General features: G+C 30.8%; 1 protein-coding gene across 4 annotated transcripts in view; it reads left to right on the top strand.

Annotated features, from left to right (window-relative positions):
* LOC126743269 (peroxisomal multifunctional enzyme type 2-like) overlaps window positions 1-19,023 on the top strand; it is a 34,282-nt gene that overhangs the window by 9,113 nt on the left and 6,146 nt on the right. For 3 of the 4 annotated variants that reach the window (XM_050450276.1, XM_050450277.1, XM_050450274.1), the window contains exons 10-13: window positions 3,326-3,520; window positions 3,583-3,737; window positions 8,748-8,865; window positions 16,952-17,143. In XM_050450276.1, coding sequence (XP_050306233.1) covers window positions 3,326-3,520; window positions 3,583-3,737; window positions 8,748-8,865; window positions 16,952-17,143 — 660 coding nt within the window. Of the gene's footprint in view, window positions 1-3,325; window positions 3,521-3,582; window positions 3,738-8,747; window positions 8,866-15,282; window positions 15,517-16,951; window positions 17,144-19,023 lie in introns of those variants that run through there. The other variant, XM_050450278.1, reaches the window with a different exon arrangement.

Here is a 19,023-nt window from a genome sequence, read left to right as displayed (position 1 = left end):
TTCTAAGAGTATTTCTTTGTATCAGAGTAGTACTAAGAAAATTCTGACATATTAGGGTGCACAAAAAGCTGAAGAAAAAAGGGTTTACATGAAATAATAATTTAATATATGTTATTTTAGTGACCCAGTTTATTGTTTTTAGTTTTTTAACTTTAGTTGGATATGGGGCCAATTAAAAGTCTAACTCTCTCCTATTAAACTTTACCTTTATTTTAGTGTAAAATGTATTTGTTTTTTCAGTTTATTATTACCTAAAGATGGGTACTTTGAAGCTGCGAAATTGGTAGCAATATAGAATCAAATTTTGGTTTTGGCCTGTATTTTTTTTTCTCATATTTTATGTTACATTTCAACTATTTTTTTAACATTAATAAATAAACGTAAAAATGTTCAAAATATTAATAATTTTCATTAAAAAATAAACAGAAATGAGTTAATTCAAACATAAAAATTACTCTACAAATTGTTATATTTTAATATACATTTATTAAAAACAATAAATCAACAAGATGTAATTACTATGAAATATAGCCTGTTAAATTATTCTCTTCATGCCAACGTTTCAGACTATATAAGACATTCTTCAGTACTTCACAAGGTCCATTATTATTTCTAGTACGTTTACTGACTTAGTAGCTTGCAAAAAGTAGTCATGTCAAACAAAATTAAATACTTGGTCTATATACTGTAATACTTTCGATCCACGACTGAAATGGAATAATCATATATCTTGAATATGTAACATCTAAAATTAGAAAAATGGCTTATAAATTTATGCAAATTAGATAGTGGCTACCTAGATTGTATGCAATTAATATGTCTAAAGGTCTAGTGGAATCTGTGTTAAATTATGGCTTGGTGGCATGGAGCTCTATCTGTAACCCCATCTATTTAAATAAATAAATAATGTCTTTATTAAGAATAATAACACTATTACATTACTAAATCTTAAAGAGTGAATTCTAGCTTGTTTAGTCACTAAACCGCTACTCTTAAATTAACCCTTAAATTATACATACACGCATTTAATAAATGTCTATAAGAAAAAATAAATAAATACAAATACGTCCTCCTATACATATAATTATTACTAAAATCCATTAAAAGTTGAACAATGAATTTTATAATGTGCAATGTAAAACTGTAATCTTAGTCCAACTGGAAAAAAAAACTAAGTATACATTTTGATGAAACAACAACACATATCTTTATATTTTTTCGGAAAATTGAGATAGAATTAGAAATATGAAAATAATTATAAAAATTATTATATGATAATACAGCTTTGAACGAAAAACTTCTCTGAAACAATGCAGTAGTATGTTGTGTCATAATAAACTTGTTTCTAACTCTCAAAGAGCGCTGATGGGTCTCATCCCTAAATATTAATTTAGATCTTAAATATAAAGGCTTGTATCTTAAATTTTATAAATAAACATTAAAAGAAGATACTTAAACAAATTCTCGACATTCAGCCAATTCAACTGTTGTATCTTTGATGAAATGAGGTCAAATTTCTTGAGTTCATAAATAAATCGACAGCAGTTATTTTGCATCCTTTGAAGCCTCATTTTTTCAATCTGAGTAAGACATGTGTAAAAGAGAATTAAACCGTAAGTCAATTTTGATAAAACACATGTTTCACATAATTTTTTACGCACTTTAAAGTTCAAAATATGTTTGTTTGCGTATAAAACTTTTAAACTTAAATATGTCCTTACTCAGTGTTGAAACATGATCCTCAAATCTTAGCCTTGTATCATATACAATTCCCAAATTTTTAGCTGTGTTCGAGTAGACAAACTACTGATCCTCCATCTCAACATGAATGTATCCCGTGAGAAGCTCTAAGTTGGGGCTTGATGTAAAGAGCATGACCTTGGTTTTATAAGTATTTAACCTCAGTCCATGCTTTCTACTATACTGACAAATGTTGAATAAGTCGCTGTTTATTTCAGTTTCTGCATCGTTATAATGTTTAGGATTAAAGGTGTATAACACTTGTGTGTCATCGCCATAAGACTGTATTTGAGAGTATCTAATTGTTTTATTCATATAAAAGGTGGATAATAGAAATAGCAGAAATCCCAAAATGGACCCGTGAGACTCCAGATTTTACAGTGCCCATTTACATACTATTTAGTAATTAGAGAATGGTAGTACTGCCCATAGAGTATTTGCTCTGCAAAGAAAGGCAGTACCAATTTTGGCAAATCTTCAATATCAAGAGGACTGCAGGAAAACCTTCAAAAATGTTGATCCTTCCTGCGACTTATCTTTTTGCTTGTCTTGTCTATGTTAAGGAAAAAAAAAAAAGCTTAGACAGCGCCATAGACAGGAAACTAAAGTGATAAAAATCTTAATTGAACATCTCTATTTCCATCGTCTATTTCCAGGAAGGATTCATGAAGTGGGATAACAACAATGAGATTTTTGATGTGTACCCTCGGTAATATTTATGTCCAAATGTTGTTAATACTGTGATTATACAGTGCTTTTCTTTGAAGTCCCCCCCCCCCCATTTATTTTTTGAACGGGTCAAAAAAAAATTTTTGAAACTTGGCATAAGTAAATTGGTCTATAGATACTATTTTTCACTGTAAACTAGGTAGTTGTAAATTCCAAGATGGCGGCTGGGCGACATCTTGAGAAAAAATTTTAAATAGAAAGGGGGGTCGTGTGGTACCTCATTTTAAAGGTCTCAATGAGTACTTTATAACCCTGTTACTAAATATTGACCTAAATATTAGACCCATATCTTAACTCGTTTCAAAATGGCGGCCTAATAAAAAAGTATTTTTTTTATTTTAACGTTTTACATTTTTATGATTTTTGAATAGGTAAAAATCAGTGTACGAAAACAAATGCGTCACTATTTTATTTTGACATAAAAACGACAGTTCTAAATGTCAAAATAACACATAAGCGCCATCTTGAATAAATGCATTAAATAGAAATCTTGTGTTACCTCATTTAAAAGGTTTTATTGAGTACTTTTAATATTTATTACATGGACTCGGTGGACTCCGTTTTGACCTGTCTAAAAGTAACAGCCAAAAAAATACACTGTGCGATTTTATTAACGTTTTTAATAATAATATACAAATAATTTATAATTTTTGAATTTTGGATTTAAAAATTGTCCATGTATAAAAATGTCCAAATTATATATATATAAATATAATCTTTTAATATAAATAATCTTTTAATCTAATTTTTTAATCTATTAGATTTGAATGTTGCCTTAACCTATGTGAAAATTGTATATTTAAGACATCACTAAACTATTTGAATTTGAAATTCAATTTATAATTTTTCGTTCTAGTGGATTCTTATGACAGGGCAGGCAACCTGATCTTCCGAAACCAAATTGTAACATTCGCGGTCGGTGCCGGGGGCTTTGGCGGCCCCAGGGTAGGCACCCAAACTGTGCCGTGTCTTAAAAAACCCGACCGAACACCAGATTTATCTATTACCCAAAAAACTAGCGTTGACCAAGCAGCATTGTACAGGTTATCCGGTAAGAATTCGGAATTAGTATGAATAAAAGTTTAATTTTCTCATGTTTTTAAAAATCTTTAGGCGATACAAATCCCCTTCATATTGATCCTAATATGGCGGCCATTGCTGGCTTCAGCACCCCAATTTTACACGGATTGTCCACTTTAGGATTCTCAGTTCGTATGGTTTTGAAAGCCTTTGCCGATCACGATACAAGTTTGTTTAAAGCAGTTAAGGTATGTAATATTAATGTAATAATTTGCCATAAATTGCTATCGGTATAAATGAATGTCTTGAATCTATTTACACATATTCTCATAATAATGGGTTAAAAATCAATTTTTCCAAATCGGCTGTGCTGTTTTTTTGGTCCAGACAAAATATACAACTTTATATGAACAATACTTTAAGTCCTAATGTCTTGGAATAAAAAAATCTTGGAGTAATTCTTGTTCATAATTTAAGGTTTAGAACCCATGTAAGCATAATATTGCAAAAGCCAATTATTTTAGTGAAAAATCTCTATAAAAATAAAAGCATATTAAACAGTTGCGTTTAAAAATACCTTTCTTAGTTATTGTTTTGTTCCCACTATTCTTATGCAAATAATGTGCATCATTCCTGCTTGGATATCCAGTCTAAATCTAGGCTACAAAGAATACAAAAATCTTATGTTCATTTTTTATTTTTCCTTAGAATGAGAGACCATATAAGTAAGTATATGCAAAATAGGCATAACTTCATTTAGCATGATTTTTGCATAAGTTGTTTGAGACAAGAAAAGCCCAAGTACCTATATGAAAAGCTGACATTTTGCTCCAGTACTCATAACCGCCAGACACGTCAAAACAATTCACTAAATATACCTCGTTATACAACTACTCTTTTTCAGCATTCTTTCTCATATGTTATTCCCAAATAATTACATAGTGAAATGCAAAATTGTTCTGTCAACCTATCCTGTAATTTATTTAAGCAATAATTTAAAAATTATTTACGGTCAAAATATTAATGTAAGGCAATTGTGTATTTATATTTTTATAATTAATAGTTTACATTTCAACAGGCCAGGGCATGAGTACAAGATTCATATTTGATTTATTCACATTATAATTAAAACTCAAAATGTCTCTTTTCATATACTTCTGACTATCTGAAGAGTGCAAATTTTAAATATTTTAATTAATTTTAGTACTGTTTTCCTTAGCCTAACAAGTTGCCTTCATTTGTATTCACAAAATTAATGAAATTCTAAGTATTTTTATTTTTTATTCATATGTCTAGGTGTAAAATACAAAATATTTAAGGCTTAATTATTTTAATCCTGATACACAATATCATCTGTTATTCTTCTGTTATCATTTTGTAGAGTTTTTTAATTTGTGATTTTCTCTAAAATTATGCTACAATAGCCTTTTCTAGTTTTCAATTTATCAAGCGCCGACCCCGGTAGCACCGTGGGCAAAGCGTTCACGATGCGATCGTGTGGTCTCAGGTTCAAATCCTGACATGGGCATGGCTGTTTGTGTTTGTCATACAAAAAACTCTCGTGGTTCGGAACCCACGTTAAACTGTAGGTCCATAATAAACAACAAGATTGGGCGGCCGTCGAAATGACGCGAGTCCATTGTATTTGAGGAAGAAGAAGAATTTATCAAGCAGGATTTTATGAATTATACCTCGGACCTTATTTAAAAAAAAAACATCCTGATTTCCATTTGAAAGATATAAAAAATATTGCTTTGAAGGATATAAAATTTTTCTATATTCTTCTTGATTCATATTTCATTTACATACTATGATAAAATTAATTATTCTCATTTCTTAACAACAATAAGTTTGACTTTATTCATTTTACCTATACAGGGTGTTTCAGAACTATGGGATCAAACTTCTAGGGGTTGTTCAGTGCAACAGTAGAATTCATTTGAGTATAGGAACCCATGTCCGGAAATGTGTCACTACGCCACTACGGCCCTAAGGCGTTTAACTTTAGAGAAAATATTAATTACCTAAATAGGATCTGATGCATTTATTTTTATCTTTTGTAAAAAAGTAAAATTTGATACTCGTTTTGAATGATTTCAAATGCTGCTGTTATTCGTCCAATTAAGTCTAGCTCTGATTCTACTAGAGTTTCGTAGACTAAAGATTTTACATGTCCCCACAAGAAAAAATACTCGCGTACTTGTACAGCAAAGTGCTTAATCATGCTGAAACCACATTTGCTGTCTAACGTTTAGTGGAACATTTTCAAAGAGTTCTAGGAGAACTTCCTCCAAGAAACGCAGATAAATAGGTCCTGTTAACCGTTCCGGTAGAAGGTCTCAATTAAGTAATCATCAACAATGCCTGCCCATACGTTGACAGACCAACGATTCTGATGTTTTCTTGGAAAAATTGCACAAGGATTTTCTTCGTCCCAAACATGGCTATTCCTACTATTAAAAATACCGTCTCTTACGAAAGAGGCTTCATCGGTCCACAAAACATATCGTAAAAAATTTTGTTGTGCAATGATGTGATCCAGAAGCCATCGACAAAATTGAACTCTAGGATATTAATCGGCTGAAGTCAAGCCTTGAACTTTCTGGAAGTGGTAAGGATGGAGTTGTTGCTCGTGTAGTACTCGCCAGACAGAAGCGTTACTCGTATTCATATTCTTAGCGACGTCACGTGTGCCATTTGATGGTTCATAGGCACCTCTTCTTCAAATTCGACCGTTCTTACGGTTCGAGCAACACCAGTATCATGCATCTTGGTCTTAAACATGCCTGTCTCAGCGAGCCGCCGATGAACCGCAATAAAATTTTTGTATCCCGGATGCTGTCGTTCGGGATAACGCTCATGATACAACCGCGATGCTGCTCGTGCATTGCAGTTTGTTGCTCCGTATGCCAAATCGGGACCGTCGACAATCGGGCCGGAGACTGGTTGGCGTGACGTCACGTTAGTGGCCGTGTATTGCAGCTTTGCCCCGTTTAATTAACACACAGAGCGGCGTCGAAAATATATTTAAATTTAAATATCTCGGAAACAATTACTCGTAGTAAGTTGAAGTAAAAATTATTGGACATGAAATATTTTTAGCCATAAATTTAAAAAGTTACTTTTTATTTTTAAGCCTTACAGTAACTAAAAAAATATATCTAAAATTTTTAACTGCTAATTATTTCAAGAAAATGAACATAATATCTCACAATTGCCTAGGATAAAATTATGTTAAAAAAAGATAATTATTAGACACGTTTTATTTCAAATAATATATTTTCCGAAAAAAAAAATTAACACAAAATATTATACACAAACCTAAAAAAATTTAAAGTGTTTGTACAAAAACAAAAATATATAGGTAACAAAAAAATAATTTATAAATATACTTAATTAATATCTAAACAAAAATCATTACGTACAAAAACAAAAATAATTATGTACCTACAAAAACTAAATCAAATAAAAGTTTAAATTCGTCAAGTGAAAAGGTGGGTAAATTAGTCATAAAACAAAAAACATAAACAAGCAGCCTCTTCAGTACATTTTCGAATTCTCTTTCTTTCCAACTTCGGATTTTCCATAAAACTTTTCCAACTTTCTCTTTTTTTTTAATAAATATTCCTCAATAATATTATTTTTGGCCTTGCTATAATTATTTAAAAGGATATTTGAAAAGGTGTTAATACATTTTTTATTAAGTCTTGATAAGTTGTTACCACAGTCACAATTGTATTTATCCATTTCAAAATTTGCTACCTCCAGTTTTTTTACCGCAAGTGTTATAAAAATGATTTTATAGGAAAATTCAGTGAAATTTAAAAATGTCTTTTATTATCTTTTAGAAATAATAGTTTAAAACAAAGTGTACATGGTTATAATTATGTTATTAAAATAATCTTTGACATACTTAAGTCATATCTTAAATCATTATCAGATATGCTTATTTCGTTATTCAACAAAGAATCATTAAATGTATTAATAATAGTATTAGTAGTGGTACTGTTAATCACTGATGCTTTGAGTGTTGAAGTATCGGTTGTATTTAAAAATTTTTTCAAAACGAATTTTCCATAAACTTTCTCTTTTTTTTTAATAAATATTCCTCAATAATATTATTTTTGGCCTTGCCATAATTATTTAAAAGGATATTTGAAAAGGTGTTAATACATTTTTTATTAAGTCTTGATAAGTTGTTACCACAGTCACAATTGTATTTATCCATTTCAAAATTTGCTACCTCCAGTTTTTTTACCGCAAGTGTTATAAAAATGATTTTATAGCAAAATTCAATCAGTGAAATTTAAAAATGTCTTTTAGTATCTTTTAGAAATAATAGTTTAAAACAAAGTGTACATGGTTATAATTATGTTATTAAAATAATCTTTGACATACTTAAGTCATATCTTAAATCATTATCAGATATGCTTATTTCGTTATACAACAAAGAATCATTAAATGTATTAATAATAGTATTAGTAGTGGTACTGTTAATCACTGATGCTTTGAGTGTTGAAGTATCGGTTGTATTTAAAAATTCTTTCAAAACGATTTTTCCATTTGGGCCCCAAAACGCTCACTGTGCAGTATTATTGCAATAGTAATATTTAAAAAGAGAGGCGCGAATGGCGCGATGCGCGATTTCCGCCGGCCACTAGTGTGACGCAATCATTGTGGAGGGGATACAGTCTCCGGCCCGATAGACTGTCGACGGTCCCGGCCAAATGCATATCCGCCAATTCTTGATTGGTAAAGTTTTCCATTAGCAATAAATGTTTAAAAATTGTAAGCTATAAAATTTTTAAACATGACATTGAGAATTGACATTGATAAGCGTTGATTTTAAACAATTGTTGTTATGGTATCATGTACAAAAGGTAAACAATGCAGCAGATCCTATTTAGGTAATTAATGTTTTTTTTTAAATTTTAACGCGTCTTAGGGCCGTTGTGGCGTAGTGACGCATTTCCGGACATGGGTTCCTATACTCAAATGGATTCTTCTGTTGCACTGAACAACCCCCAGAAGTTTGATCCCATAGTTCTGAAACACCCTGTATAATGTTCTATAGTAGTTTTCCACTGGTTTCGCTATCCTTAGTGGTACTTTTATATATTGGACCAAACATTATTTTCTATTTGGTAGCAATAAATACTTTCTTTATTTACTTTCTTTAAACTGACTTTCTTCTAAATATTTCTTTATTTTTGAGGGAAAATGGAGGAAAAGTGTTTTTATTGATTGTGAATTTTTAGGCAAGATTTAGTAAGCCAGTTATCCCCGGTCAAACATTGAGGGTGGATATGTGGAAGGAGGGCAACAGGATCCACTTTGAAACGGTGGTAGTGGAGACTGATAAACCCGTCATTACTGGTAAGTCTTGATAATTTTATAATCTAAGTGTCTGTGGTAATAAAATGCCTAATTATTATATTTAAATCTCCATTTATTCCTTACAAATTTAATAGGTACAGGAAACCATTATTTTAAATAAGCGATAGGAAATTCATAATTAAAACCATTAATTTAATTGGTATTAGATATGATACAATTTGCCAATAAATTTTTAAAAAAACTTATTACTAAATTAATAACGGGACTTGTCCAATGATATAAAATACTAATATTGGTTACATAAAAGATTAACAACAATGTAATGTAAAAATTTAAAAGGTAAAAAAATAGGACAGGCTACAAGAAATTAGTTCAGGACACTAGGAACTCCTAAGAACCCTAATCCTCCTCGCACCTAACTAGCATGTCGCCGCATATGCTTTACAATATTAGAGAATCTGGAGTCAATGTGTAATAAATTCAATTAAAGAAGAACTATCAGCAGATTTCCTCTCAGATTCCTTTATTGTCCTAATTCTTTCTTATTATCTCTTTCTATTATAATAGGTAGGTCATTTTAGGAAACATTTTGTGGTAGTTAAGCTTTTCCTAACACAAAAATTTCATCCATTCTTCTCAAAGAGACCAACATACAAAATTGACGGAAACAAAAAAAACTTACAGTCGTGGTCCCACAACGTAAAATAAATGGCTACATGTGTATAAAATTAAAATTAAAAATATTAGTCTAAACAAAATTAAAATTTAAATAAAAAATTTGAAAAACAGTGGAAATTGCAAAGGTTAAAAAGTGTTGTTATTGTATGTGTGAAAGACGTTTTTACTTTCGTGCCAAATTTAATTTTTAATAATTTATTTTAGTTTAGTATTTTTTTATCATTTTCCTACAATATATATGTGGTGGTGGGTCGCCGAGCGGACCATAGGAAATCCCATGTAAATTTTAAGGGGGTCAATTATTGGCTTCCCTGTACATTTTACAGAAAAAATGTAAGATAACTTTTTGAAGAGACCAATCTGGCAAACCCTCGTGCAAAGTTTCAATAATTTGCTAATTTTGCAATTACATTTAATTGAATACTTCAAGATTCGCTTATTAAAATTTTTTGAAACTTTGCACAAGGGTTTGCCAGAGTGGTCTCTTCAAAAAGTTATCTTACATTTTTTCTGTAAAATGTACAGGGAAGCCAATAATTGACCCCCTTAAAATTTACATGGGATTTCCTAAGTTCCGCTCGGCGACGCGCCACCCGGTATAGACAAAATCTTCACCTTACGTTGGATAATTTTTATGACATTTAAATTATTTAGTATTAGGTCTAGATAGTCATAAGTTTTACACCCATACTTCGAATATTGTGGCACCGACTTCGATTCTCGATTTATTTATGTAGTGTGAAGGTTGTGAAATGGCTTTTAAAGGTTTTTTAGTGTTTTTAAATTTTAATGTTCAGACATTGCCATTTACTCTACGTTTTGAGACCGTGACTGTGTGTTTTCTTTGTTTTCGTCAATTTTCCTAATAGAAGTACTTATTAATACCTTAATCCCATTAATCCTGTTCTATGACCATTCTCCAAGCCCTTTATCCCAGTGGAGAATAAGGGCTAGATACCCTCCTTCAAAATATGGCGAATTTAAAAACAATTGGATGTATACCTTTATGAAGGTGGCAAATAAAGGAAAGAACAAACTTGACATTGCTACATATAATATATGAACAATGAGATTAAGTGAACATTTAGAAGAACTGAAATAATTATCTTATATTAAGTGGAAAATCCTAGGTTTAAGTGAGACAAAACTGCGTGAAGAAAAATGTAGTGAGGTAAAATTACAATACCTTTTATTAGTTCGTCGTTTATTCTTTTCGTTTAGCCTTCTATTAGTCGTGTGTAAGCATAGAGCCAGGATTGACTCTGTCAGATGGTTTGGTACAGTCAGTGTAAATTCACAGTGTAAAAACACTTCACTGCATTGCCATTCTCCAAGGCATGTTGTTGTGGGATAATAACATTTTTAAACTTGAAGGGTTGAAATTCAGTCAAAGGTGATTCGATTTTTGCAATGTAAAACATTAGAGAAATTGGGCGATAATTATTTACTCCTACCGCCCTGGTTCTAGTAGATCGTGTAACAAATACAGTTTTCCAGCATTTTCGGCAGTAACCGTCAAAGAGCGACGTGTTAAATACAAATCACAAGGGTCTAGATATTGCGAAAGCAATAATTCTTAACAAGCAAGAAGATATGCAATCTGATCCGGGGCTCTGTGTTACATCACTGAGTCTACACCTTATGTTGCTTCGCACATGTTCTATTTAGTTGAGAAGACTAGTGTGTATTAAAACATTATAAATTATTGGATCTCTAAAGGAAAACATTTATTTTTAAACATTAATTTTATTTTTCATAGTTTTACATTTGATTCTTTATTTTTTGGTATATTACAACTAATAAATATGTAATTTTTAATTAATAAATAAAGTTTATTTATTATAGTTAAAAGATTAACTAAATTTTCTCCATAATATTTCTTAACTTCTTACAGTTTATTATGAAATTATCCATATCTAATTATCCATAACCAATTAATCCATATCTGGATAATATATTTCAAACTGTATGTGTCAAGAGTCAGCCAGGTGTAATATCAGATTGATTAAGTGGTGTCCAGTAGGCCTCTCCTTTCCTACTATTTATTACCGACATTTTAATGATTTTTGAATATGTCGCTCTTTGAAGATGATACCTCTGCTATTGTCAGTGTAATTGATTTTGACCAACTGTTCTTGATGGTTAATAGGAATGGTATAAATGGGCTTTTTCTTTTTCACTAAAAAAACTGCATTTTTGCAATTCTATTCTATTAAAACAAGGATAGGAGCTGCAAACCAACTTAGATAGTAGCTGTTTATTGGTGGAAGAGAAAAGAAAAATTCATTTGGTAAGTATTGATAGTTTTCTTGGACTCTCCATCGATTGTCATCTTTCTTGGAACAATCGTGTTGATCTGGTATGCTCTCTCTCTCTCCTGTTTCATGGGCTTCTTATATGGGGTAATATAAGCAAAGTGCGTATCTCCCAAAAAAGGATAATAAGAAGGATGTATAGAATATTATTGATTTTTTCCGGTAACTATCTTTCACAATTGTGTTTATCTTGGGGAAAAATATTGACAGTCTGTAAAACTTTAGTTCATTTAAAAAGTGTGGAGAAATAAATGCATTCCATTCACTAGGGTAACTCAGGTCACTCAAGGGCCAGAGGTGCTCTCTTGAAAAAATTTTATTAATCACTTAAAGCCTACATACAGTAGTGGCCAAAAGTAGATAGTAGATAGACAAAGTATTATTTTCATATAATTTTTTAAAGATTTACCCACAGGTCCCCTAGATTTCAAATTATTGTTATTTATAAGGCGGTCTATAAAAAAATACCAATAAATTGCAGTTAAATATTTTGCTTGCTATCAGATAAAGCAATAATATAAATATAGCTGGTCAAAAGTAGATAGACAAAAACAATTTTGGAATTATTTTTTTGTCTAGATATTTATAAAATAAAATTAGTATAGTATTGCTTCTCTCTAACTTAAGGTGCAACATGCCACTCGGAATTAATCTCTCTTGATTTAAGACAACGCATTATTAATGCATATCGCGCGGGTGATCGTCAAATTGATATTGCTCGTAGATTTGATGTTAAAAGAAAAGCTGTTTGAGCAATTATCAAAAGATATGAAAGGACAGGATCATTAGAGCCAAAAAATAAATCTGGTCGACCAAAAAAAATGGACATTAGAGCTGGACGCAAATTAAAACAAATTAGCCAGAATAACCCTTTCATGACTTCTCGTCAAATTCAGATAGAATTACAGGCTCTAGGGATTTATAATGTGTCCTCAAGGAATGTAAGACGAAGGTTGGTAGAAGACAGTGGCGAAGCGTACGAGTAGACAAGGTAGACACTGTCTACCCAAAATTATCCAGTTATTTGTCATTAATTTATCACGTAATTATTTCATGTAATTGTTGAATTAAAATTTAAAAAAAATAACACAGAACGTAGTTGCTATCCTTACTATTATTATATAGTATCTAAACATGATTAATCCGAAGGCGCACCCCGCCTGCCGCACCGATTAAGATAAAAATACAGTGCTGACACCCAATTAATGTATACGAGCCCCAGAAAGACACATTGATATTTGCCTTCCGAAATTTGGAGCATATCGAACCAAATACGCATCAAGCAGGCTACAGAGGTCCGGCCGCATTCAGCCTATTACGTATGCAAAAATTATTCGCGGGGAAGACATTCGAGCTTTTGTCTATCGAAGTCGACCAGCTATTTTATTATGCTGTTGAGGGTTATTGTTTATGGACACGCTTGATCTGGTCAGCCGCAATACATCTTCAGTTTTGTCTGCATTTGGTGGGGGCGCGTGCTATAGTAATGTAATAATTAGTATTTTTATTTTTGGGTGTATAGAAACGGTTTTTTAGTGGTTATTTATGAACGACTGTTCGAATTGGCAATTGTATTTGAGTTGTGTTTTTTTGTAAGTAGTATTTATTTTTATCTATCTATCTTTTTATGCTAGTAGTAATTATTTATTTCTTTTTTATATCACTACATAATTTTTCTCTTTGAGTTAATATTTCATGCGCTTTCATTCTGTATTTCATTAAAGTGAATAATATTGAAGACATATTTTTTTCTAATTAACGATTTTTATTGTTTGTCTACCCGAAAAAAAAGTTCACGCTTCGCCACTGGTAGAAGAGAATCTATTTGCACGTACGCCAGCAAAAAAACCATTGCTTTCAAAAAAGAATCGCTTAGCCCGACAGCATATACACTGGACAAAGCATGAATGGAAACGTATATGCTGGAGCGACGAATCGAAGTTTAGTTTGTTTAATTCCGATGGAATTCAATATGTTAGACGTCCTTCTGGCCAGCGTTTGAATCCCAAGTACACAAAACCCACAGTTAAGCATGGAGGTGGATCAGTGATCGTTTGGGGTCGCTTCCTCAGGTTATGGAATGGGCCCGTTTCATCGCATAGAGGGCATAATGGACAGTTTTATGTACAGGGATATTCTCAGAGATGTTATGTTGCCCTATGTCGAAGACAATTTACCATTGAGATTCCAATTCCAGCAAGATAATGACCCGAAGCATTCCTCCAAAATTATGAAGCAATTTTTCGAAGAATACCAATTTTAAAATGGCCACCCCAGTCACCCGATCTTAATCTCATCGAAAATTTATGGGAAATTGTAGATCGTGATATTAGGGATACAAACTATTCAAATAACGGTGAATTATTCGAACGGTTGCAACAGAAATGGAAAAATATTGGTCTTAAACTCATAGACATAACTTATTGAATCAATGCCACGTAGATGTCAGGCTGTAATAGATAATAATGGGTATTTTACAAAATACTAATATTATAGATGGTTTAGTTTGTAATTAAAAAAAATCCTTCGAAAAAAAGAGTATTGGTTAATTTTTAAAATTGTCTATCTACTTTTGTCCAGTGTATATTTAGTTATTTCTTATTATTTACCAAATTAGGTGATTGTTTCTAAAGAATGTTTTATTATTTTTATACATGTTTATGTTGCCCATAATATACTTAAATATCTTTATTATAGAATTTTTTATTTCCTTTGTTTTAAAAAAAAAAACCATTTGTCTATCTACTTTTGGCCATTACTGTATATCAAGGAAAGTGAATCTCTGGCAATCTTTAGATCAGCCCTTATCCACAAAACTATATTATTCACTATAGGGATATTTTTCATCAACATTTTAGGGGGTAAACTTTATATTGTTTTATACTTAATATGTATGGCCTTAGTATACCTAATTCGTATTAGTTTGGACACTTTTCTTGCAACTTTAAATTTTATAAGCCATTTGGAAGCTCAGCTTAATTTATCTTTTAGTGTAGTGAGAATTTATCTTTATGTCTAAACTAATTATTTATATTTAATTTTACTGACAATTCCAACACATTGCATTGTAATATCTATTTCAATTTGAATATTAAATATTCCCTTCCAATTTTTATACTTTCTAAAATCCCCCGTAGATCTTTACACTGAGCATACTTTTACATAACCCGGGTAATATCTGTATTGATCGCGTCATTTCATCGTATGATTAAGCCCAACCTTGAATATTACGCTACGTTGCCATTCGATTTATGTTAAAACCAACCCATTGTCTACTACATATATTTGGGAAGCTGAAGCTTATACAATCGTCTCTTATGAAATATTTTTTTGGATGCTTTTGCTATCACCACTTTACTGTTATCATATCAAAAATTGCTGCTGGTTTTTAAAATAAATTCGGCAACGTCACACAACTGATAAAATAAATTTTAACAAGCTTTCGACTGTGGGTCAACGTTCATATTGCTAATAAGAGAGGCCTGAGTGGCAAATTTAAGATCTCACTGCTGATAACCTTTTATACTATATAATTTTGTTCTTTTATATATAAATTATTTTATCAATATAGAAGTGCTTTGTTATTTAAATCTTAGATAAGTAAGTGCGTTTTATAATAAATCAATTCGGTGAGTTCATTCTGTTTCCAGTGACACTGCCTTCACTTATTGGCTTGGATTTTAATTACTATAAGCAGGTAATTTTATTTTTTGATTTTATCGGTGTACGTAAAACTAACTATTCCGTATTTTATTATATGCAATAAAATATTCAAGGTGAGAAACCTGTGCAATGAACTTGAATTATCACTTTTGTGAAAATCGATATTCAACTAGGGTGGTGACCTGGGCATATATCCTGAATTTTTTACACCCTTATCTTAGGTACTTTTTGGTTAGTTATTAGTACTTATTGGTCATATTTTTATTTATATATTTAATTAGGTTTTATATAATTATTATGGTTGAGTAAAATACATCCTTTGTTTTAACACTTTTCTTGTGGTGTTTTGTTGTTTTTGCAATTTTATGGGGGATTTAAAAGTGAAATAAATAGCATTTATTATGTCCCAAACGTGATCAGATAAGAAAAAACTAAAATATATTTTTTTATAGGTACATCTATAAAAAGATGGTAAAAATAAGTCATAAAAGTGGGTAATACACAAGTTCTAAGTGTTTTTTATAAATTATAATATTTCACTTAATGGTATGTAGGGTTTCCAATTCAATATTCATTTTCAGGACAAGATGTTAAAATGCAAGACTGGCAATAAAAATGCAGGATAAAAGGAAAATATGTATTTAGTATCTAATATCACACATACCTAAATAAATAATATTTTATACCTAAAAATAACAAATAAACTTGAGATGAAAAATGCACCAAACGCATGTAACAAAAAAATAGAATACTGTCTCTAAAACCTTGTATAAAAATAACTTTTAATATCCCAGAGGCAAGTTCAACATTATTTCTAATTTTTTAAATACATAAACATGACTTCAATTATATAGAAGAAAATTGAAAATTAGTCCAGAAGTCTGCAACAAATATGACTTTAAATGAGTTTAAATCCAGATGTAAAAAATTAGTATATACTATATTGATGGTTACCAAGTATAAAAAAAATATTAAATGTACTGGAAATACCACATCATTGGAAATCAAGAAAGTTTATGATTCAAACATTCTCAAGTGTTCCATTAACATTTTTATTTCTTTATTAGGTTAAATATGCCATTAACTAATAAGTTAAATAATTATGAATAATTAATTCGTTGAAAACTTATTTATGCAGTTATTCTAGAAGTAGAACCATCAGTGCAATATTTCATTTTCAGCCTTTAACATTTAAAAATTATATAAGCCTTATTTTATTGCCTTTAAATGCTTTAATCAAATATTATTAATAGGTAAATTAAATTATGATTTATGAGATGAAGTCATCAAGTTAAATTTAAACTTTACCTTTAAAACAAAAAGCATTTCACTATTCTGGTTTTTCACCAACTTCTAGTTGACACACTTGCCAAATAAAATGGTATTTTTTTATAGATAGCTGTGTTGCTCTTAGAATTTAGATTTATGTGTTCAGAGCAAATGCTAAGTTACTTTTTTTTAAATTGTAGGAGCCTACATAGACCTAAAAGACATCAAAATGCAACCTCAAGCCAATAAACTATCCGGCAGCGGTCTTAAAAGTGACGCCATTTTCGAATTTATCATTGAGCAAGTGAAAGCAGACCCCAACAAAGCCAAATCTGTAGGAGGAGTATTTTTGTACAAAATATTAAAGGATGGAAAAGAAGTGAAACAGTGGAGTAAGTAACACCTTTAGAAATTTTACCACAAGGTTAAAAGTTAATTACTTTATTAGTATGAATCTAAATAAAAATAGGTTATAATAAGTAGGTTTGGATTGTATAGTTTTTGGAGTATACTTGGTAATTTCTCCAGTGATCAATATAAGTATTTCTACTATCTGAAATGATTCTTAACATAAAAAAAAACTTTTTATTAGGAATTTGTTGAACTTCTGAAAATAGCTAGATGCATTAAATTATTAAGGTAGAATGAAGGGGATCTGAACAATATTTGTAGTTTTTCATATAAATCTCAAAAGAAATTAAAATAATTTTCATGTTAAAAGGAACTATGATAGACTTGGATGTTAGTATTTAAGTCTGAAAAATAATTTAGCCCTACTGTAAAAAAAATGTTTAATAGGAATCCAAAATAACTACATAATGCCAGGATATTGTGAACTTTGTAATGGTTATTTTTTTTACATACAAATAGCATTTTTAGTAATTTTTCTAATAAGTTCTTTCATGCATAATATTGATCTCATCAGAGGAAGATTTTGTGGTCGCAATTTTTTTTACTACCGTATATACTCGCTTCATTTGGGTCCTTTTTGAAATCTTTGAGGTAAATGAGACTAATACAGGGTGGTCCAGATCTTAACTAAGCCATTGTAACCACATATTTTACGTCAAAAATAAGCCCTAGTTTATCATATAAACAGATGTTGATAAATGCTTCGTGCATCAAGGAGCACTTTTTGCATTTTTTCTTAAATTCTACCAGTGGCATCTGTACTGCATCGAGACTGAATATTTTTAGACAAAAAAAATTGATTTTGCCAAAAAATAAAAATTACTCTTCAAAGGCTCATTTAATTTTGGGAAAATTCGCTTTCGTCACTTATTTACTTACCCTTTCCAAGTAAAAAAATATAACACATCTCTTGCATAAAGAAATGACTAAAATTTGATATGGTACATAATAATAAGACTATGAAAGATGTAATTTAAAAAAAAACGCGTTAACAGCCACTGCAAAATACAAAGCATGAATTATTTTGCTGAACAAATAATTCACATCGACATCTAATGGATCCGATAGCAGCAGCTAAATTTCGATTTCCTAGTTCCTTGCAACCATTTTGAATGTGACAATAAGTTCTTCCCTTAAGTTCACAGGAGTCGCATATAGGATTTCTTTGAAAAACGCCCATATAAAGAAGTCTAAAAGGGTAATATCGGGACTCCGTGGAGTCCAACTGACTGGCCCATAACGTTCTATCCATTTTCTGGAAAATTTTAAAACCAAGTTGCTAATCTTGATTCTCTTAATCTTCTCGCTCTGCCATTAGAAATTGTAAAAAATTTTCACCGCATTAACTCGTTCTGGTAAGAAATAAGGTTCAAATAGGTAATTATTATAATTTCCAAGCCAAGCATTAACACTAAATTATACTTCGAAATTTCGTGGATTTTCGGGGGTCTATATTCTGGTTATTAAGGCTTACCACACCCCAACGAGTAAAACAATTTATCAGTCCATAATATGGCATTTAAAAACTCTCTATTCTGCTCAATTGAACGAAAAATCCATTGGCAAAAAAATAATCTTCGTTGCGCTCATCATCTTCTCATAAACCTTGGATGGGTTGCAAATGGTAGTCATGTCGATGGTTCTTTTTTAAAACTCGAAAAATTGTTGACTTACAAGAACGAAAAGTGCGACCTGTTATTCGACTGCTCGTTGTTGAATTCCTATCATCTTACAAAGAATACTGTTATTAATGGGTAACTAAAAGTGTTTCGGTCATGTTTCACTAAATTTATTTAAGAAACTGTTAATCCAACATGTTTCGGACATATCACATGTCAATCATCAGGGATAACAAATTAAG

This window comes from Anthonomus grandis, chromosome 12 (genome assembly GCF_022605725.1).
Source record: "Anthonomus grandis grandis chromosome 12, icAntGran1.3, whole genome shotgun sequence".
NCBI classification, from domain to species: Eukaryota; Metazoa; Arthropoda; class Insecta; order Coleoptera; family Curculionidae; genus Anthonomus; species Anthonomus grandis.
Note: the sequence above shows the minus strand (reverse complement) of the source record. Positions and strands in the feature narration are given on the sequence as shown.